Below are 23,224 nucleotides of genomic sequence, written 5' to 3'. Positions count from 1 at the left end.
ATGGCTTAGAGAAACCCAGATCTGAACGCCCTTGTTGGGGACTGGGAGTAGCCTGGGTGAGGAGAGGGCACTCAAGGAAATTGTTCCATTCTGCTGATGCCAACTTGGCTGATGAGAAAAGTGATACCTGCCTCCAAGTCTTTCCCCACCCCATGCCAACGGGTCTGCAAAGCTCTTGGGTTCACAGTGACGCATAGACCATTATCTACCTTAGAAGAGAGGTAGCAGGTTCCTCACACAGCCAAAACCATCTGTGCATTCACAGTAACCAGGTTCCTTTAGAAACAGTCTACTGCTCTCCTGCAATGCAGCTTTCCTTCTTCATTCTTAGGAAGCACAGCTCGGAATAACAAACAGTATGTAACAGCCCATGATGCATAACAAGAAATTACCCAGGGACCAAAGGGTCCTAATTCACAAGGGACAGAACTTGAGCAGAGCAGGCAAAGGCTGTTGCCCTGACTTGCCTTTCCTCTGCATTTGCCTCAAGCAGCCTGTTTTCCACTTGAGTGGATCTTAGTGCCTTTACTCCTTCCAATGGCACCACTTCACCCATGCGATGCCAGCTCTGGTTTCCACAGCCTGCCAGTTATTAAACACACCTTGCTGCTATCTCTCCTCTCTAACCCATACCTACAAGTCTCTAGTCCCAGTCCTAGAATTTACCTCCCTTCAGTTAAGATGATCACAGCCAGCCATCTAACTTGCTTTGGTAGGCTGCAATGATAGCAGAATTAAACTTCGGCTTGTGATACGTCAGCACTTTTCTCTTCTGGTCACTGGAACAGATACATTCCAGGAGAAGGTTTTGTCTGCAGTGGATTCCCACAGAAAGGATTCCTGGCCAATGTGCAATGTGAGTATATGCACATTGCCTAGGGACATGTGATGAAAGCAATGCAACCATTTGTTATATGAAATCACTGGTTGCTACTGTATCATATTCTAACCCATCCTGAGAAATGGCTTGGGAGACTGCTGGGACTCAGGCTCTCATGCTGCTCCTCTGAACTTTCAAGGCATGCTACTGCAAACTGCTGCTAGTCTCCAAAGACTAAATGCAGCAATTAACAGTGAACACTCAGAGCCTCTTCCATCTAACTGATTAAATGTTGAGAATCATCAGAAAATATGTAGATCTGTTCTCCAAAAATTCATGTTCGATTTTACCAATAAAGACTCAGGAACCAGATGCTGGGGTGAAAGCCTGCTAGCTCAGAAAGGCAGAGAAAGCACTCAGCTGACCTTCCTCCTCAGCTGACGTCTCAAAAGCTCTCCTTCACACTGTCTCAAAACCCCTGAAACTCAGTGTCTCTCCCTTCTACTACCTTATGTTTCTCTATCCTCCTGACTTCCTGGTTTTTTTTTTCCCATGTTTACTCTGTCAACTGGTTGTTTGCTCCACCTCTTGACCTATGGTTGACTTTATTCAATCCTGTTTACAATAACCAGAAAGCTCTTGCATTAAAGGTGTGTGCTAGAGCTGAGCCACACCAAAACTACAAACAGGGTTTTCCAGTAAACAATACAATCTTGGGGTTCACAGTGCGATCAAATATCTTGCAACACCCTTCCTTGTAGTGCTTTCAGTTTACTTCATACATAGATTTTTCTCCTTTTTTGGCAGACAATAAACTCCTGAGAAATGCTCAATCGGATTTTTGTTTGTATCTCTTCTAATGTACGTTTTTGAGAAAAACCAGTATGTATACAATGAGTGTTTGAAAACTTTTATCAGAAGCTGTTGAGCCCCACCCCCGTTAATAACCTGCATTAATACACAAGCACATGCTTTATAGACCGTGTGACAAGCACTCTTTAGTTCACAGCGCCAGCATTCTTCTGGAGTCTGGAATGAGACCTGTAATTGGCTCCGAGTTTCTTGAGAGCAGGGGTCACGTCTCGTCCACCACTGTGTCCACACTAAGCACATGTAAGAAACAGTTGCTATGGACTATAATCTATCTCTTCATCCCACATGTACATGCTGAGGCCCTAGAGTGTCTGGATTTAGAGATGGGTAGAGCTTTAGGGAGGTATTAATGCGGTGTGCGGTTATGAGGGTGGGGCCCCAATAACAAGGCTGTGCCCTTGCAAGACTAGGGAGAGACCCCAGGGCATTTTCTCTGTGTGAAGCAGGGGAGGGCCATGAGAGACCAAGCTGGAAGGTAGAGACACACAAACCAGGAAAAGAACCCTGAGCCAAATCAACTGATCACAAACCATGATCAGAAACTCCAGACTCTACAGCTATACAAAAACCAATTCCTACTTCTACAGTACCTGGCCTACAGTAACTTAGTGATGAAGACATTAGCTAACATTTTAAAAATTAATAAATGGATGCATTTTAACAAAAATATTATCTCTACTAGGTATTCCTAAACAAACAGCAGTCTTTAGATTTTTTTTTTCATTAATTTGATGGAAAGTTTCCCAGAATCATCAAATAATACATTAGGACATATGATCTTTCCATCTTTTATTCATTTGTGAGCACATACAGTTGTTATTTCAAAGGCCATTAAGTGGATTACACTGCCGGGAGGGGCCGGTGGTAAGACACAGCATAGTTATTGGCCTGAAAGAAGGGCAAGTATATGAGAAGTAGCCCAAAGGATAGCACATTATTCTGTAAACAGTCAAGATACAATGGAGCTGGCACCTAATCCACTACTGACAGAAGCGCTATATGCCTTGCAAAGAGCGCCCAGCAGTCGGGAAAAGGCTTCCTGCTGGGCAGCAATGGAAAAAGTGACCTCACAGAGGAATTCAGCAGAAATGCTCTGAACAAGAGACGAAATCTTGAACAAAGCTTTAAGTTGTTTGGTTCCAGGCTTATAAATTGTAAAGACATTTCAGCCAACAAATACAGATTACATGAACTTCCTAAGTGCTTGCTCGCCTACTGGAATCTGTGAATTCTAAGGCGTCTCTGTGAACATGCTCTCTACGGCAGGTCTATGGTATGGAGAGTCTTCTAAAGAGGCCCAGACAGAACAAAAGAAATCACTCAAGAGCCACTGGGTTTTGCTGACTTCATACTGTCCTGGGCCTTCCCAGCAGAGGGCACATCAACCAGGGACTCTAAAACAGAGCAGTCAGAGAGAAATCCCACAAAGCCTTTCCTGTCCTTCCAGCTGGAAAGGAAGGAAGCAAGCTTAAATAGATTACAGCAGCAATTCATGTCTTTTACTACAGGTACAGCGTATGCTTTAAAGATGAGGCCTCTTGCTAGGTAGCTGATCCAGAAACTCCCTGAATGATTAAATCAGGCTTTGCAAGCAAAAATGAAATGCATATGGATCTGAAAAAAAAAAAAAAGTCTAGAAAAAAAATGTCTCTCCCACTCACCCCTTCCCCCAAAAGGCTTTAAATATAGCTTTACATTTTAAGCAAAGCCTGACTCAAGTCACATATTTAATGCGGGGAGAGTGTAATTTTAAAGTCCTGTCAGAAAGAGGGTGAGTGGGCACATAAGACTTATTTGTATTTTTATTTATACTACTTCCCACAGATTGAAGAAATTCAAGGGCACTTCTCAAGAAAAACCATCTATTTTACTGAGGCTGCAGTGTGGAATGTGCTTAGGCTATAGCACCCTCTGGTGTCCATGCAGACTGTTTAAATTTGCTGCCAAAAAGCAAGAGCTACTAAGGCTCACATCTAAGGTACATGCTTTGTTGGCCAGTTACTGTGGGGATTGGGACAGAGCTGTGTTTTTAAGACTTGGTTTCCTGTTCTGTTCTTAAGGAGTCTTGGTCTAACAGGAAAAAGGAATGTAAACTCAATTACAAAGTTACTTAATAGAACGGGCTACTTCACCTAGTGTTTTCACTAACATGAGACACTGGCTGGGTTATCTCCCTTCGAGCTGTGCGGGATCTTTGTTCACATGAGCAGGTAACTAGCTGGCTCTGGCAGCACAGCTTGAAGCCACCTGGAACATTCTGAAGTGGAGTCAACATCCCAAACCACACAGCGAAACTGCATGCCGGCCCAAGACTTGAAAACCATTTCAGTTTCCTTACCTAGATCTGACTCAGTGGGCAGACATTTGTGAAGCTTCACATTTCTGTCTGAAAATGTACATTTCTCTAGCACCACAATGAAAGAATTCCTTACTAAACATTGCATAGCCCAATGTGACACAGCAAGAATGAAGGTGAGAATTCATATATTAGGATTCTTGGATCTGAACTACCACACTGAAGTCAAAGAAACATATTCTTCAAGCCTTCTGGAGGCAAGCAAAGGCAAACCCAAGCTGTGAAAATGTTTCATTGAGAAAAGTGGAATTCGCCAGGCGGTGGTGGTGCATATGCCTGTGATTCCAGCACTCAGGGAGAAAGAAGCAGGTGGATCTCTGACTTTGATTCCAGCCTGGTCTACAGAGTGAGTTCCAGGAGGGCCAAGGCTACACAGAGAAACACTGTCTTGAAAACAAACCAAAATAAACAAACAAAGAGTGGAACTCAGGAATGGTCAACGGAGCATAGATCAAGCACAGACCAAGAAAAACCTGTAATAGTTTGTCACATTATTCCTGGATTTTGTCATTTTTCCCATTCCTGTCACTGTTGCTTCCTAATCAGCCATGAGATCTAGAGTAGGTAGAAACTGTGACTTGCTTCTAACTGAGGAACAAGGCAGAAGCGCTGGGAGACTCAATTACACAAGACAGTAAGCCCATCCTGCTGAATCTCGTGTTGGCTTTGAGAAAGCAATGGTTGTGCTGGGACAGCCCACGTGGCAAGGCACAGAGTAAGGCCTCTACCACCTTAAGAGATGGGAAGCATCATGAGGTGAAGGAAGCTGCTGAAAAGGGAGTGAGGGAGCCCATCTTGGTGGCACCTCAGCTGAGACTGCAGCTGACAAGTCTACACCCAATTCACTGGCCCATAAAAATTTAAGATCATAAAAGTGCTGTTACAACTTGCTACTTTCAGCATGCAATAATGGACAATTACTACAGATTTCAAGATTTTTTAAATTTTAAAACATTATAAAAGAAATACAAATAACAAATGAAATGTCTAGAAGAGGCAAAGTCACTCATTTACTGCCATGTCTTCCTACTATAATCACAACTGGTATCTCGACTGTCTACTTTTATAGGTTGGTGTGTCGTCCATGACCACGTTCCAATGCTCTTGTGTCAATTTCTTCAGTAGCAGTTCCTCTGTACCATTCACGGATACCTGTCTACTGATACAGATGTGAGATGGCAGAGGCACATATAGTTTCCCCCACTCTGAAAACCTACATGGAAATACACTGTCTCTGATTAGAAAGTTCTAGGCTAAATACTCTATATTTGCAACCAATATACATTTCCAACTGAGAAGGCTTTATTCTTAAAAAAAAGCTTATAGGTTGGGACTTGCTGAGTCAACCCTGACTACCTCTGAGATAAAAGACGAAGCAGGCAGATGGACCTCAAATCCAATCTTTCAGGAATAGAATCAGCACCAGGAAGGACAGCTGTTATCTCCTAAGAGAAATATTCTGCAACACAAAGGAAGAACATCAGAATGCACTTAACAGAGAACATTTATAAGAATAAAATTATAAAGGCATTTAATGTAACTATCCCAATTAGGCTGTAGAAAGCATAGGTCAGACATGTATTAAAATGTTACTCAGAGAATATCAACTAAACTACTTAGTATTTTCCTTTTCTGGTTTTTTGAGACAGGGTTTCTCTGTGTAGCCTTGGCTGTCCTGATCTCCCTTTGTAGACCAGGCTAGCCCTGAACTCACAGAGATCCCCCTGCTTCTGCCTCCCCAAGTGCTGGGATTAAAGGCGTGTACCACCATGCCCAGCCAAATTAGTATTCTCTAAGTGTTTTGATTGAAAGACTCTTGGCCTTTGCATTTCACTTCAGGTACTCACTTAGAGGCACGATGATTTCATAAGATGCTCTGAAAAAATATGAAATTCTCCATAGAACAGGAGAATCAAATGATTTCTTCAAAAACAGCTGGGAATATGCATAAGAAAGAGCTAGTTTTCTAGTTTTCTTGGCACAAGTCAGAGCTAGTTTTGGTCTTTTTTTGCCTTGAGTTTCTCACATGGCAAAGAAAGTGGAAGCCAACTGACTGATCCACACTTACGGTCAGGCCATACCTTTGTCTCCCATCACTGTTTCCTGTCAGTTACTTCAAAACTGACCTGAGGGTCGGGCAGCATAAATCCATCAGTAAGTTTATAGTAGACAATTGTAGAATCTGACTCCACTATGGCCAAAGTAAAAAACATCGGCAGTTCCGGGTCACCTTGCAACTTCCTAGACGCCTTCAAGAGTTCCCTTATCCTGAAAATAATGACAAGGGATGTTTGAGACTCACAGTCACACAATTAATAAGATTAAACAGTATAAAGTCTTAAGGAAAAGCAGTTGTCTATAGGCTTAAATGTAAACATCTGAAGCTGTCTTCTCTCACAGAACGCCCTAGGAAAGGCCTACTCACTGTCCTTCTCTCTCTCTCTGAGTTAATTGTATAAAAACCCACAAACTACAACACTAAGAGTGTTTGGTCCACCTAACTGGCTAAGGACCATCAATGTAAAATTTTCAGTTTCCGAGCTTGGTAACTGAGTGGAACAAAGTGACACCCAGGTCTATTATTTGAACTAGGTTGTAGGGTTGATGGGGTGGAACAAACTGTACTCCCCACCTCGGAGGCAGAGGCAGGAGAGCAACAGAAGGTTCACACAGAGCTATAGGCCAGCCAAGGCTTACACAGTGAGACCCTGTCTCAAAATACCTGAAAAATAATGAACAGACTGTAATAAGCATGCTCCCTTGTTTTTATATAGGGCTTTCAAGTACAACCTTTAAATACATCGCTCCCCCCATTGGACACCCATTGGCCTAACTATTCTACTGTCGTGAGGTTTGTTTTTTGTTTTTTTTTTCCCCTCAAGTTAATAGGGGGAAGCACATTACAGTCTTTTATATAACATTGAGATTTCTGATATTCATTTTTTCACATTATCGTCTGGTATCATTTTCTTGCCCAAAAATTAATTACATTCTCCCCTTATACTTTTTGCTTAAACTGTCAAACATACTATTTTAAAACATTATTTGTGTGAGTATTCTGCTTGCAGAATATGCTTATTCACCGTGTGTGTGAGGTACCCACAGAGTCCAGAAGGGGATGTTGGGTTCTCTGGAACTACAGTAACTGGCCAGCTGCCAAATGGGTGCTAGGAACAAAATCAGAGACTTCTGCAAAAGTAGCATTGCTCTTAACAACTGAGCCATCTTTCTAGCCCCTTATATTGCTTCTTTCCTAGAATGCAACACATATAACACCTAGTAAATGTGCATAAAGCCTGGAATGGACCACCAGAAAGTAATTTTCCTTAAGTATCCCTAACTGGTAGACAGTGATGAGAACAGGACAGACAAGAACAAACAAACAAACAACACACTTAGAAAACTTAAAGACAGCTTTATATAATTTCTTTTTAAATATGTTATTGTTGTTTAAATTAAAAGTAGGTGCACACACATGCCTGTGTGTATATATGTATGCTGTGTATGTGCATGTGTGTGCATGCACACACATGTGATATGTGTGCTTTCTCCTAAAATAAAGAGGTGAACTGTATGGGAATTTTGTATTTCACACTAGACATGAGGACAGAAATTTCCACTTCAGGCACTACTGTTCTTTCATTCTCAATTGATATTTGTTTTTAGAACCCTAAACAGCAGAACATTTTGAGGCTTACCCAAAACACCTAAGGTTAGAGAATTAACTCAGAGTTGTAAAGGAGGTTTTGTTTTCAGAGCTGAGGGAAATTACTGCCCCAATTAAATGGAAGTTCCCATCTCTGAGCTCTGTTTATCCCACTTGGTGTGTGTGGGAAAATTACCACAGCATCTTCACAAGAACAGAAGAGAAAATGGTACCTTGTTACTACTTCACTATATTTGGGCAATCTTAGAAAGTTTCTTGTTCAAAACTGTTTCTTGTCTACTTTGAACACATGTTTAATATAAAGCCACCATCTTTCTAGTCAAGACTTTATTCTTTGTTTCCTTTATAGTATGTATACTGTATAAGCTCATAAAAATACTTCAGCCAACGAGCCATGTACCTTAGTCTATTAAAAAAAAACTATGGATAACAACAGAGGCTCTGAGGTTCTACTCTAAAAATCACACATGACTGTTAAGACACACTGAAGAATAACTTACTTCATTTTCAAAAACTGTGAACCCTTACTTAGAAACCACAGAGCCCTACATGTGAACATGCTCTGTAGATTAACAAGAAGGATGTCTCTTCCACTAGTGAAATCTCAGGGAGAAAATCTCAACTAAAGAAAAGGCTATGTTAATAATAATTACAGCTGCTGATCACATGAGTATAATGCTGATGGTATACTTTTCTTTTTGATAATTCTTCACAGATGACCGCTGAATGCTGAAAAAGAAGTCTGTTTTCAATACCTTAATATAACCAACTCAACAATTAGTCTAAGTCAAAGACAAAATCAACACTATTTGGTTCATCTCCCTAGGCCAAGTTATTTAAGTCTTTTTTACAAATTCTGAATTTGATTTTTCTCTAATGATCCTAAAACAGAGACTATGGAGTCTTTAGAGATTTGCAGTAAGGAAAATATTACTCTTAACTAAAAATGTTGAAATAAAGTGTACCATAAATTAAAAATCACATTAATTTTGATCCACAGAAGTGTCTCCTTTTATTTTCCTCGGTAGCCAAGTAGAAATATGCTGTGTGTCTACCTGTAAAAGGCACTGGTTTCTTCATCAGCCTCACTGTGCTAAAATGGAATGACATCCATTAATGAAGCTCTGGAACAGCTCAAAATTCACTTGGACCCAGAGGCACCAAGAAAGGTGTGTTCTTCCATAGGCTCAGTCCTGAAGAAAGTTCCAGGGAGAACAAGCCACCTCCTTGGGAATCAAGCCAAAACTTCCCAGTTTAAAAACAAGGCAGCTGAAGTCTCAGGGGATCTGCTCAAGAATTAAGTGCCTGTGTGGCTACTCACCTCATTGGGAAGTCATTTCATTTTGCTTTAAAAGAGAGACGGGGGAGGGGTCATATAAACTTACTTTTTGTCTTAGAGTAAGATAAAAATGTGCCACTTGAACGAAGTTTCATCAGCAAGAATCAGATCCCAACAGAGGCCACATGAGGACATGTGTCCTGATCACACAGGAGGCCAAACAGTACAAGTCATTTTATCAACTACTAGACTCCAGGCCGCAAATAAGTGGCCACTAAATAAACTTATAATAAAAGCCATGCTTTTAGAAAGGAGTATTTTTAAAGTACACAGTCACAATTCAAGAATGAAATATGTTATTTATGTGCTAAATCTCAGCGCATGTGGTAGTGCATGTCTACAACCCCAGCACTCAGGAGACTAAGGCAGAATGATCATCATCTGGCCAGCATGAGCTACAACGTGAATACCAAGGTAGCCTGGGCTATAGAGTAAGATCCTGTCTTGAGAAAAAAATAAATCAAATAACTAATAATGAATAGAAGTGATGTAAAGAAATTCGGTTCACCCAACCTTTTATTTTGTAAAACACCACATGGAGACAGAGGGTGAAAGGGCAGGATGCATACGTGTGAAAAAGAATGCAGTAAAAGGTAAGGAGACAGGAAGGTATCATCAGATTATCTTGTCAGACTGGTGACCTTTCTCGGATGGGCACTGCAGTTACAGCAGAAAGACGGAAATGGTGAGATTCTGCAAATGAATGAGTGTCCATGCCTATTCATTCTCTCTCTCTGATAAACTTCTGGAAAGATACATGGTTAACACACATCCTTACATTCTTCAGTGTATTTCCTCTCAAGTCTCTCCTCAGAACTTAGTCACCCAACAAATACTGAGTTGTGTGTGCCATACACCAGGCTAGGCACTGGGATAAAGCAATGAATAAAGTCTCTGCTTCCATGGAATCCACTTTCTTGTGGTGAGAGGTAGATAGTAAGTAAACAAATAATACCAAACACAGGATATGCTGAGTATCAATTAATGTGCCAAGTTTAATAATGTCTCACCTCAGTAAGTCTAGAAGGTGAGATGATAGCTCAAGCCACAGTGAGGAAGCTGCGGCAGGGACCATAATAATATATATATATCATAATAATATATATCTTTCCATATATATATATATATATATATATATATATATATATTCTCTCTGCCTGTCACCCTCTGTCTCTGTCTCTCTCTCTCTCTCGTGTGTGTGTGTGTGTGTGTGTGTGTGTGTGTGTGTTTGAGCTTGAGCTTCAGAATGAACAACGTTGCTATTTACTGACCTGGAGAAATCACAGAAGGAGCAAATGTAGGGCAAATCAGAAGTCCTTTTTTGAAACCTTTTAGATCACGGTAGATGAGTCAAGTAAAGGGTTTTATATATTTGTCTGAAGTTCATAGTGCAGGTTGAAGTGGAAATACAGAGATATAAACTGTAGAGTCATCAGCATATTGATGACATTCAACCATGGACAGAGGGGGCTGTTGGGGAACATAAAGAGATGGACTCTAAGCCCCAGAGCCTTGCAATACTTTGAGGCCAGAAACCTGAAAAGGTTCAGCAGAGGTAAAGAAGTGAAAGTGAAGGGGCTACCACACATTCTCAAGCTCCAAGGACACTCTTGCACTAACTGCTGATTACATGCTCCAGGCTAGAAATGTGCACCATTCTGGTGTTCTGACTCACTTTCTGTTTCAGGACCTACTGCTGTTTTCTAAAGACTTTGAGGTGGCAAAACTCCTGCTCTGGCTTTCTCTTACCTATGAATTCCTGACTATCAAATTCCTTTCTCCCTCCATCCTAAACAGGTGGCTTCTCCAGAATTGCTTCCTCGGTAGAGTACTTTTAATCATTCTTTGTTTCTCCTCTCTTCTCCTCCCCAACCCTCCACTCATTCTCATCTCCTGTGCACATCTCTCCCTTGCCCCACCCACATGTGTATATGAACTTGAACACAAACCAGAGATCTCTTCACCCGCTGTAGGTGGCCATGGCCTCTGCCATTACTACATACCTAGTCACAACAAAACAGTCATGACCCTCAGGCTTTCTCAGGCTCAATGATTTGCCTACACTAGGCGTCTGCTAGGAGCCTCCGTCTCCACCTCAGTGTATGTGCTTCTTTCAAATGACTTGTCTTCCAGGGAATGGTCCCAGCCAGACTGCCCACTCCTTCCTATGCCATCAATAGAGATTTAGGTCTCCTCCCTCTATAGTCTTCTGCAGTACGCTAGACACTTCTCTCAGTACATTAAATCACACTGAGTATAATCTGCCCCTCTCAGACTTGGACTCTGAGCATCTCATAAAAAAGGTCTAGGATACTGTGTACCCTTGACCCCAGGAAGCCAATATAAAGGAGAAAAATTGTGAGTAATCTGAAATTTACCTTCTTATCCTCTCCCCTAACCAAAGCATCCTATTTTGCCTTTCAATAGTCCATACTTAGATTCATACTTATTTATAACCACTGTATTTAATGGTTAAAAGTATAATTATATACATTTTAACACTGTTATCATTTTAGCATAAGAACAGTAAATAAAATTTAGATTTTCCCTATACAGCTCAGTGTTTTAAAATATCAGCTTTTCTTCTCCCTGAAAATCTATTAATGCAACTGGCATATAAATAAATAATTTATTCGTTTATACTGTGTGGGAAACTGCTGTGTTATCTTGCTGGGACAACACTAACAGCTGATACAGTACTTGTGGAAGTAATCATGTCTCTCAAGAAAAACTGCTACTGATGGTCTTCAAAAGCTATGCAGAAAAAAGAGTAACAAGGAAAAAAGAACTACAATATCCTTAATTCAGCGTAGGAAGAAGGAGACACATCCCTCAGAGCACTGTGGCAAAGAGGAGATGGTAGGCCTAGATTAGCTGCATTAGGAAGACCAAGACAAGCATCCTAACTGTGGCTCCAATATTCTTTCATCACACAAGAATCTTGCCGAATGAGTGTCGTTACTCTAAGACAACAGGTCTTAGGCTTTCCACTTTCTAGAGGTAAACTGGAAGACAGACAGGAGTGTTGAAGCCGCTTCCTAATTTGCAGAGTGACAAGAAATCATGCCAAGAAAGAGGACATCTGAAATAATTTGCCCCTCCCAGAGAATGCTTCTACCATTTGTGCAGCTGGGAGGCAGCACCCTCACTTCCACTGCCCCGTAACACTGAGAAAGTGTTACAGTTTTCGCAGGTCTGAAAGTCAGCCGTGCATAGCTATTAGGAAGAACAAATAACCACCATCTTTGCAACAAAGGAGACTTAATAGAATGTGAAAACAGCACTCCATAATTCTTTGTGAATTTTATAATCATATGAGAAATCAATTTTACCCAGATTATTTTAGCCATATTTAACTACAGAAAGGCTTAGCTATGCCAGGTATAAATCCCGTTTCACCCTCCATCTTACTGAAGGCACTTAAATCAGTGGCTCTCACCCTTCCTAAGCATGCTACCTTTTAGTACAGTTCCTCATGTTGTGGTGACCCCAACCATTAAATTATTTTCATTGCTACTTCATAACTGTAATATTGCCACTATTATGAACTGTAATGTAAATTATCTGGTATGCAGGATATCTGATATGTGACCCCTGTGAAAAAGTAGTTTGACCCCCAAGGGGTCACAACCCACAGGCTGAGAACCACTACACTAATCTGCCATTGAAACTGAAAAAGGATATGAGCTCTATCAGGAAGAAACTAAAAACTGTTAGTTAAACATTGAAAGCCCCCTTTCCCCCCTCTTCTTTTATTCAGAGCCTTCCTGTAAAGTACTCGAAATAGTCCCCCTTTACGATTACCTGTCCTAACCCTATTCCAAATGCCGGAAACACTACGGTCCTCTCTTCAGTGTGATTCTCAACAAACACCAACAGCAGAGTGGCTTTTCTTTGGAGGAATGTGTATTCTAACAGCTGTAAGTACATTTGATCATGGGAAAACACTTAGTTTTAATTTTCATCCAGAGACACTACCTAAAGAGAAATTTTACCTCATTTTCAAAATCTGCATTGCAAAACATAATATAGGCCTTGAACTTTTGCAATTCCCCTGTTGTCTCACCTTTTTTAGTGTGTGTGTGTGTGTGTGTGTGTGTGTGTGTGTTGTCTAGCTCCCTGTCTGTGTATCTGACTGTGTGCGTATGTGCATGTGTGTGGTGCATAGGTGTACACATGAAGGGGCCAGAAGGGATGTGGAATGTCTTCTTCAATTATTCTCTCTTCCTTATTCCTTTAGAGTAGATTCCCTCACAGAACCTCACTGTTTTGGCTAGGCTGTCTGGCCAGCAAGCTCTCAAGATCTGCCTATCTCTGACCCCAACACTGGAATTACAGGCGCATACATATCTGGCTTTTTGTGTAGGTGCTGGGGATTTGAACTTAGGCTTGCATAGCAAGCACTCTTACCCACTGAGCTATATCCACAGTCTTCATCTTTAAATCCATCAGCACTGTGACCTCTAGAAATCTATGACTCTTACTTCATAGGAATGCTTTGTCTGGGGAAACGCACTCGCCTCCATAGGCATTTAGCGAAGTATTATATGGACTCCTTAGATTCCTGAGATTCATTTCAGCAGAACAAAAGCTGAGGTACCATCCATATGGACACACCATGCTAATTTGTAATTTCATAGACAATTATCTAGAAAATACTTTAAATGAAAGGAAAAAAAAACAACAGCAAATAGACAACTCATACTACATCAGCATATCCCTACTAATTAGAAACATTTTGCCAATTTTATCCTCCCAATAGAGAACAGTAATTAGAATTAAACTAATATTTTCAGAAGGATATACACACACAACCTTCTGAAACTAAAAAATGTGACACACTATTTTAACTATACTTATATAAACCTGCAGCCATTTGAGAACATTTGAGTAATATAATGGAATCTGTCTAGTGCCAGAAACTGTGAAAGCAAAGCCACCAGGTCCAAAACCTGTGAAAATAAGTAGGAAATGGATGCAAAAACAGTCTAGAGATTCTGAGGAATGTACCCAGATATAAAGACCTGGTATTAAGAGCTGCAGAACGGTTACTTTTTAAGAAATCAGCAAAAATACAGTGCAAAGTAAAGACTGAGCCATGGAAATACATCTGCTGGTTTGACACTCAACACTCAAACAGCAAGGCAGCTACTGAAACGGTCTAACTGATCCAGTAGGATTGTTTGTCTACACCAGGGGAACATTCTGTAACCCGCACTGTAGTCAACATGAGCTACAATTAGTGAGAGCACTGCCCAGTTTTACAGATTCCTAAACTCTGAAGTACACCAGAGTTGTCACTGTAGGTGTATATGAAACTGCGCTCCAACAGACCACTTGTTCCTTTGGCTCTATGGTTTAGTGTACTTCCCACTTCCCTACTAATAAAATGTTATCTATGGTGGTGTTAGACACAGCATTAAGCGCAGTCTTAAGGAGCTACCAGTGCAGCTTTAGAGCAGCTTGAAACACGTGCGCTCCGTGTGTGTGACATCATTTGTTTCTAACAATAAGGGCCAGGCAGGATATTCTTAAAACAGCATGGGTGTTCTTGTTGACATGTCAGTGTCTTTCACTCACATTCCAACACTTCTTGAGTGGGAGTCCAAGGGGAAAGCAGCACTGGTAGGTCAGTTACTGTAAGAAAGAACGGTGGCTGCTTCTGTGAGAAGGAAAGAGCTATTCCACACACTGGGAAGGGGTCTGTGGAGGCCTGAAAAGGCCTTGCTCATGGTTATATGAGTTGGAATGGGTATTTTATAATAACTCATATCTGTAACTATGAGGTCTTCTGTATTGATTTTATTTTACAATAAAAGACCTTTTAAAATTCAATGAAGGAAAAGCTTAGGCACTCAAGTGCTTGTGCACAAGCATGAGGGCCTAAGTCTGATCCTCGAAATCCCCACTAAAAAAACAAAACAACAGGAACACGCATGAGAGCACATGCCTGCGATCCCAGCACTGGTCAGGCAGAGACGCCAGGAGGGCTCAGGAGCTCACTGGCCCACCAGCCCAGCCTTCCCGGTGGGTGGCAGGCCAGTAAGAGCCACAATAACCATTTATTATAACCTAAATTAGCCTTTGCCAGGTACACACAGCATATCTCTGCTCCTATATTGCCAGCTAAAGTGTAAACTGACAGCAAGTCTCCTCAGAGACACCTCAGCAGTAACAGGTGGGTACCAATCTGTACATCCCAGTCCTCCGCCTCTAGGCTTCTGCCTCAGGAAAACTCGCAAACCTGAGTACAAGGGCTGCCTGTAAGGCTGCTCATTAGAGACACATCCGCAACTGCAGGAAAGCGAAAACAGTGAAGGCCTTCACGACTAGAAGACCCTTCCGCCTTGTTTCTCTCTCCTGAGTCCTGGCCATTCACTTGGCTCTTCCCTCTCTTAGGCAATCTTACCAAGCACCTACTCTGACTGGACACATTAGGCCGACAGTGCTAGTGCTGCTCAGTGACTTGCAGTTCCCCTACCACAGCAGTTCTCAGCCTTCCTAGTGCTGCGACCCTTAAATACAGTTCCTCATGTTGTGACCCCCAACCATAAAATTATTTTGTTGCTACTTCGTAACTGTCACTTAGCTAGTGGTATGAATCATAATGTAAATATCTAATATCCAGGACATCTGATATGTGACTCCTATGTGGGTTGTGACACACAGGCTGAGAAAGGATGCTTGACCTGAATATGTTGTCAGTTGACTTTTCCTGTCCTCAGATTAAATGCTTGTCTGTACTCCATTAGCACTCCATTACCTAGTAATAAAGGATACAGACACAGTCTCCAAAACACATTCAATGAAGTATTTGAACACGGGAAATTTTTCTTCTTCCTCAATCCTACCCAATAATAACCAAAACAGGAAAAAAGAAAAAAAAAATTTTTTTCCAAGTCAACATTTGGTACTTGAATATTACTTTCATGATGATATATTAATCTGGCACCTCCGACATATACTAAAATAAATACACAGTGAGTGAAATAGAAACAAAAGATATAATATACAATATACAAAGAACCAATGACATTAAGAGCTCATTCTTTAAAAAAATAAAACAGACAAACAATTAATCAAATTAGACAAAGATGGGGAAGGCCTGAATTAGTAAATCTAGAGATGAAAGAATGATATTATGATAGATACTAATAAAATTCAGAGGTTCAGTAAGGGCCTGTTTGAAAACCTAAATTCCAATAGATTAGAAAATCTAGAAGAAACTGATAGAAATATTGTCTACCAAATTTAACAAATCTAATAATAAATAAAAGCAATAATCTTCCAACTAAAAAAAATAAAAATAAAAATAAACCACAACATGGTTTCACTGCATGTGTGGAGTCTGGGAATTATAAGAGGTGCTACACGAGGAAATGATGGAACTAACTGTTATAAATGAAGGCGAAAGGTGGTTATTCATATGAAAATGGAAGCCCTTTTCCTCCTGTATCATTTTTTTTAAACATTGAATTTCTTAGTAACCTTTTAAAAATTAAAAACAGACCTTTACTTAGAATTTCAAGCAGGAAATAAATCTTAAGCCAGAAACAAAGATGATGATTATAGAAGACAGGATGGCACACATGATTATATTCAAATTAAGACATTACTCATTAAAACAGCTTAAAAGCAGTAAGGGGTAGGCTTAAAAACTGGAAAATACTGTCAATGGAAGGTTATTGACAAAACCGTGCAGAGAACTTATAAAAGTGAAAACAAACAAACCCACAAACAGTCTAACAGACAATGAATCTGCTGCACGAAGATAAAAGTACTCACTTGCTATGGCTGATTGAAGCAGAAATGGGTATGGGCACCACCATCTGTAGCCCTTCCCCTTCTATCTCAGTGCCAAGGAGGCAGATGAGCTGTAGTTCTGGGAGCCCTACACAGTTTACTTCGTGCCAACTTTTACCTAAAAGAGCATCAGGATGGGCAAATGCATTCAATGAAAACAAAAGATAAGCATTCTAAACTTCCATTACTCAGCTGAGCCAACGCCACTAATAATATAACCTCCTCTCTCTGCTTCTAATGTTTTCCACGACCCAGTAATTCCCAATGTAAATGAATACAGAAATGTAAAATTAACTGGCAAAATAGTAACTGAAAACTGTTTTCTTATTATATATGACAATGCTATATATAACACACACAATTCTGCAACCTCCCCACAACCCTGTAACAAAACAATATAAATAAGCAACTTACTCTCCATGAGATCCAGGTAAACCAAGAATGCTATATAAACTTGGGTGGCATCTCCTATATCTAGTTCCATCATTTCTAAGTACTGAAAATCAAAACATAATTGTTAAAGAGAAAATGAAATAGCTCAGTATTTTCTTTTATTGAACAAATAACCACTAAATGTACACATATATATTATACATATATGTACATAAACTATCTTCCAGGGTTAATAGAAGTTAAAAGAATGTAAGGTTTTATCTCTGTCCCTAAAACAAAAAACCTACAATTGTTAAACATATCCATACAGCCTCTCTTTCTGCATCTAAGACACCACCCTTATGAATCACAAAATCTAAGAATGTTCAAGTCCCTTATATAAAATGCAAGAATATTTGCATATAATCTGTGCAATCTTACCATATACTTTAGACCATCTATAGGTTACTTATAGAATACAATCCAAGTGCTATATAATGTATAGGAATAATGACAATAAAAGTCTGTACGTATACAATGTAGAGGAAAATTTTTTTCAAATGTTTTCAATTCAAAATTAATTAGCAAATCCTCCATATATGGAGGACTAGCTATACTTAAAGCTGTTAGGCAAATGACAGTTATAAAAAGTCTATGTTATAAAACAGTGACAGAATAGGTCAGAGGGATAGACTGGTGAATGTTCCTGGAAGCACAGTAAGCCTTACGGGACTTTAGGGTATGGAGAAGAGTAACAGTAGAGTGAGAGATCATGGAAAGTAAGAATAAGATACCTATTTAAGAGTCTAGAAAGAAACATATCCACCAGGAGCAGAGGAAATTTAGATTTTCATTGGATTGTTATGGAATACCTCAATTGCTCTGGCATCTAATTTGCATACAGAAAAAAATGCTAAATTCTTAACCCCTCCCACTCTTGAGTGGGAGTTATTTAACAGTGTTTCAAAGAAGCGAACTACTTCTTCCAGGGTCGCTGGCTGTTACAGGAAAAACTCAGAAATCTACTACTGCCGGGAAAGCCCTGGGTGTCCAGACACAGTGAGGCAGGTGTATAGACAAAGTCGATGCACAGGATGAGACATTTGCAGGGCCTTGGGGCAGACCTGATGTCAACATCTCCCACTGGCTGCGTGGTGAGTGTGGCTTCTAAAGAAAGGCTCTGGGTGCCCCAAAGCCCAAAAAGTGTTTGACAACAGTACTGAGACATGATTTTGGGTCAGACATAATTTTGGTGGTAGATCTACACAGCTATTAACTTCTACGGGGAGAAAAAAAAAAAAAAGCCCTGCAAGTCAGAAAACTGTCTAAAGGCAACCTATACCCAGATGGAGTTTTAAAAGGTTACTAATACTTATATAGTACTTTTTATATGTCAAATACCTTATAAAAATTTCCCTATGAGGTTAAGTACTACTATTCCCTATTTTTAAACAGAGACTGGTGATATACTGAGATAAGTCGAAAAATTTGAAGCACAATGACACAATGAGATCAAGTATAAGCAAATCAAAGTTGGTAATCAAGAGAAACAAGTTTCAAACTCAGGAAGTCTGAACTGGAGTCCAGGTTCATGTCTTCTCTGTCTCTCTGTTCCCCCAAGTCCCACCCCTGCTATTATAGAAACTAGTAACATTTCCGAGCTATTGTTTATGGAGAAGATGGGCAAGAGTAAGGAAACATCAAGCTTCAAAAAGTGAGGGGAAAGTTCGTCTTTTCAGATTTGTAATTGCAAATATTCCCTTTAGTTTGTTTTTAGACGCTTATCCAAGTTAATAACTATCAAAAAGGGAAAGCTGCCATTTTATTAATGTACCCTCAAGATACAGCCTTCATTATCAGCAGACTGCTTGTGGCTTTATGGGTGGATACAAGGCACCACTTTCCGAAGCAGAGGCAAAAGGCTATCCTTTTCTTCCGTGAGGCCAGTACAGGAAATACAATGTCAGCTCTCTGCCCTGTGCAAGTACCCAAGCTTTCTATGAAATCTAAAAAACTCGGACTCTGCTTCCACACAGAATCAAGATGCACACACTTTGGGCCTAAGGCATGTGACTATGCCTAAACACATTATTTACAGACTCCTAGATCTCAGTCGTAGCCTGCCGGCTGTTTCTGATCAGTTAACCATGGACTCGGTTCATCTCAGGACTATCTAGTTAGGAAAACAGCTACTAGTGCAGTGCTTATCAGCGGCCTCTGGATTTGTCGTGGCTTTGGCAGGGTGATAGGACTGGTGTTAGTCCGCACTATAACTCAAATAAACAAACAAAATTGATACTGTGTGAGCACCGGCGGCCGCGCACTCGGGTTCCTCCAACTACCGCGAGGCTGAGACGCGGACCAGAGAGGGAGCGCGGTGACCTGTCTGCGCCCTGCTGGCCTCGCGCCTCCTGACCTTAGGGTGTGTGCCTATCCAGGCGTCCTCGGGAGCCCACGTGTGGGTGCCGCCGTCGCCACCGCGAACGGGACCCTGGCTAGGGCCGCTACAGCCCGGGGTGGGCTCGGACCCGCCGCGCTCCTCCATGCCGCCCGCGCAGAGAACCGTGGTGCGCCGCGAAGCCCGCCCGGCCAGAAGCCGAGTCCAGCGCGCGAGAGTTCCGCTTCCTGCCGCGCACACTAGGCGGAGAGTTGGTCTGGCCACTCCCATTGACGGGGTCTGGGAGGGGGGCACGGGGGGGAGCCGGCACCTGCGCGGATGAGTTCCCGTCACCACCCCTTTCCACCGAATCTGGGCAGGTCGTAGAGGAAGCGCACTAATAAAGTTTAAAGTTCTTCAGCCCATTAAGTCCGTGTTCTCTCCTCAAAAAAGGAAGGATTCTTAAGTCCTCTTTGCCTTCAGATCCTGGTCTTTAACTCGTGGGTGCAGGAAAAGGACCTGCCCAATGCCTTACAGTCGAAGTTTAAAGTAATAACTTAGTTTTAGAGCAAATTCACCTTTCAAGATTAGTAGAAACATGAGATGTTGAATGGGTATTGAGAACAAATATGAACCTGTGACTTAAAAGCCAAAGATGGGAACCTTAAGACTGATGAGTAGGTCATAGCAAGCGAGTTTGGATTTACCCTGAGTTTAAAAGAGGTGGGGTGTGGAGGCAGTGGAGGTTTCTGGTATGTATTAACAGAATCACCCCGGGTAATGAGGACAGACTGAAGAGAAAGGGAGTAAAGGCAGCAAGGGGGTAAAAGCCACTATATTAACCAAGACTAAAAAGGCTTCCAAAATTAAAAGCACCAGGCAAGATAGAACTTGTGACCCAGGACACAGTGGATTAAGAATCTTGTGTTGAAACAGACAAGACTTTAATGTGACCATTACAACCATCAGCAATGAAGGACAAGAAAACATTTCCAATGGATGGAAATCTCAAGAGTCAAATCTCAGCAAAGGGAAAAATTTAAAAATTCAAATGGGTATCCTGTAACTCAAGATTGTAATTTCAGAAATAAAGATTCCCCCCCCCCCGTGGGTGATTTTTGACAATCCCGTAATGGAATTATGGGAGAAGAGCAGGTGCAGTTGAAGGTAAAGCAATAGAACTCACTAGAGATGAACAACGGAGTGACACCTTATCTTTACAAGTGCGGGGGAAAGGGGGTGCAAAGTGCCAGGCATGGTGGTAAATGCTATAACCCCAGTATATTCAGGAGGCTGAAACAGAAGGACTGTGATTTTTGAAGCCAGCCCAGTCTACTGAGTGAGTTCTAGTTCAACCTGGGCTATATATCAAAATCTGTCACAATAAATGAACACATAGAGAATGAACAAAGCCTTGAAGATTTGCCACATGTTAATGGAATAAAGAGAATGGGGTGGAAAACATTGAAGAAATGATGACCAAATTTTTCAGTTTTAGTGAAATAAATTTGTTAATAAAAAATGACAAATATCAATAAAAGAGGTATGAGTTTGTGCTGTTTCAAACTGTTGAAAAATGAAAGAAAAAGAGAAAACCTTGACGGTATCAGAAAACTAACTACAAGGAAACTCCACCTTCAAAGATCTATATGAAATCATTATTTTTATCTCCACAAAATAGCTATTGAACCCCCTAAAAGCAAATAGTACTAAAATTAGGAGGGTGCCTGAAGCACCAAACACTGACACTAATTCAAGTGATTAGAAATGAGTAAACCCTTCCCTTGGCTTCTAAAGATTTAAATCAGTCAAAGATTTAATAGCTTTTGGTTGCTAATCTAAGAAGGGAGATCCTATAATTCAGGAAGGAGATCTAAGGAGATTAGATCCTATGTAAACAAAAACATCTCCAAGGGAAGATTTTCTACCTTACAGTTAAAGGGTAAAGGGTGGGTAGAGGAGTGGAGGGAAGAAAGAGAGAGTAATGAAAGAACTAGAAACTCTTTTTAAATGTAGATTAAATTCTACTCTGTAGAAAAATAATGATATATGCACACACAGAAAAGTGATTCTGGCTTTTAATTTCACTATTTAACAGTTGAACAAAAATGGAATTTTTTTTTCTGCCAGATTAAGAAATGAAGACTTTAAAGTAGGTCTTGTTGGTTAGAAATGGCTAAGAATGAACATGAAAGATTCAGGACTCTCAGAAAGCCTGTCATTTAAAGCGCAGAATCAGAAGGACTCTTGTGGCATGCATAGAGTGAAATCTGCCAGACATCAGGGTAGCATTTCAGCTCTGATAGGCTGTAGGAATTTTCCATTTGTAAATGCTTCAATAATTCATTAGATTAGAGTACTGAAGGGCTTAGAAGAAAAGAGCTAGGTAAGCAAGTAGCAATGAATCCAATTCCCTCCTGAATATTATGTGTACTCCCATTCTGTGCAGCCTGGCCCTGGCAGCAGTGATTTCCCAGGTTGATATTTGGGCCAGACCATTTTATTCCTACAAAAAAAAAAAAAAATCAGTAATATCTATGCAGAGATATATTAATTCAGTTAGTCTCAGGAGAAAAAGCCAACACTAAATCGTGATGCAAAGTGCATTGAAGAAAAACAAGGGCTTTTACACAGCAATGTATAACAACACCAAGTTTAAAAATATGGAGCATTTTACGTCAGCTTTTTACTCATTAACTCTTTGATTATATCCATAGACGTGTATATGTAATTTATGTATTGCACACAAAACATATGATTTCTCATTGCCTTGTTTCAAGAATAGGTAAGATAGTAATTCTTCTAGTAAAATATTTGGAAATATTTACTATGATAGTTTCCTACCAATAGGCATGAGCATATATACGAGTGTGGGGAACATGGACTGTGCAATCAGGGAAACCAGCATGCAGCCAGAGTGAGGTAGAGACATGTCCAAACCCCCACAATCTCAGTCTTGAGACCAGAAGGAGTAAGGGTCACTCCCTCCCAGTTCTGTGCCTGCATGCCCCTGCACTCTTAGCCCTGGACTCCCACCCTTGCAATAGTAGTCCCATAACCTAGTACCTGGAATTTCTCTCCATGCAAATGAAGCATTTCTGGCTCCTGGGCCCCAGCCAATGATGTGCACTCACCTGAAAACCCCTACCCACTTCCCCAAGGTTTGCAGAGGCCTCATGCTCCTCAAAAACAAACAAAAACAAAAAACAAAAAACAAAAAACAACAACAAAAAAAAGCTGTATCAGTAGGAGAGCTGTGTCATTTGAAGGGCTGTAACATAACTGTATCAGAGAAAGCTTTCCCCCTCTGGGCCTTTACCTCTGGACTAGGATCCTGCAGACCCCACCCAAATAGCTAAGCATCATTCCTTCAAATCCAGTACCTGCATACATCCAGTGCCTGGATGCCCAGAAGGGAAGTGGACCCCAGGCTCTGGACAGACATATGAGGGAATCTTCAATAAGAACAAAAATATCTAGAATAAACCAAATGTAAGTCTCTGATTGCTCTTATATATTTTAAAGTGTAATCTAAGCCTCCATTTACAAAATCAGGATATAATACATTTTAAGGGCCATTTATATTTAGAACAAAAATACAAGATGTGGGTTTTTTT

General features: G+C 40.7%; 2 protein-coding genes across 3 annotated transcripts in view; one reads left to right on the top strand and one right to left on the bottom strand.

Moving 5' to 3' along the window:
* Positions 1-2,467: 2,467 nt before the first annotated feature.
* On the bottom strand, positions 2,468-19,830 carry Tsen15 (tRNA splicing endonuclease subunit 15). 2 transcript variants are annotated; one of them, XM_055624687.1, is made up of 5 exons: positions 19,647-19,830; positions 17,273-17,354; positions 16,841-16,976; positions 6,131-6,317; positions 2,468-5,508 (listed from the first exon to the last, which is right to left on the bottom strand). In XM_055624687.1, the coding sequence occupies exons 1-4, from the start codon at positions 19,773-19,775 to the stop codon at positions 6,143-6,145; spliced, it is 522 nt and encodes a 173-aa protein (XP_055480662.1). In that variant the 5' UTR covers positions 19,776-19,830; the 3' UTR covers positions 2,468-5,508; positions 6,131-6,142. The 2 variants fall into 2 exon arrangements, with proteins under 2 accessions (XP_055480662.1, XP_055480665.1); XM_055624690.1 differs by having other exon boundaries at positions 6,176-6,317.
* A 2,656-nt stretch (positions 19,831-22,486) lies between these two features.
* Colgalt2 (collagen beta(1-O)galactosyltransferase 2) overlaps positions 22,487-23,224 on the top strand; it is a 45,498-nt gene continuing 44,760 nt past the window's right edge. Inside the window, exon 1 of the mRNA XM_055624398.1 lies at positions 22,487-22,524. Coding sequence (XP_055480373.1) covers positions 22,487-22,524 — 38 coding nt within the window. The remainder of the gene's footprint in view (positions 22,525-23,224) is intronic.

Source organism: Psammomys obesus, unplaced genomic scaffold (assembly GCF_907164565.1).
Source record: "Psammomys obesus unplaced genomic scaffold, mPsaObe1.curated_primary_1811, whole genome shotgun sequence".
NCBI classification, from domain to species: domain Eukaryota; kingdom Metazoa; phylum Chordata; class Mammalia; order Rodentia; family Muridae; genus Psammomys; species Psammomys obesus.
Note: the sequence above shows the minus strand (reverse complement) of the source record. Positions and strands in the feature narration are given on the sequence as shown.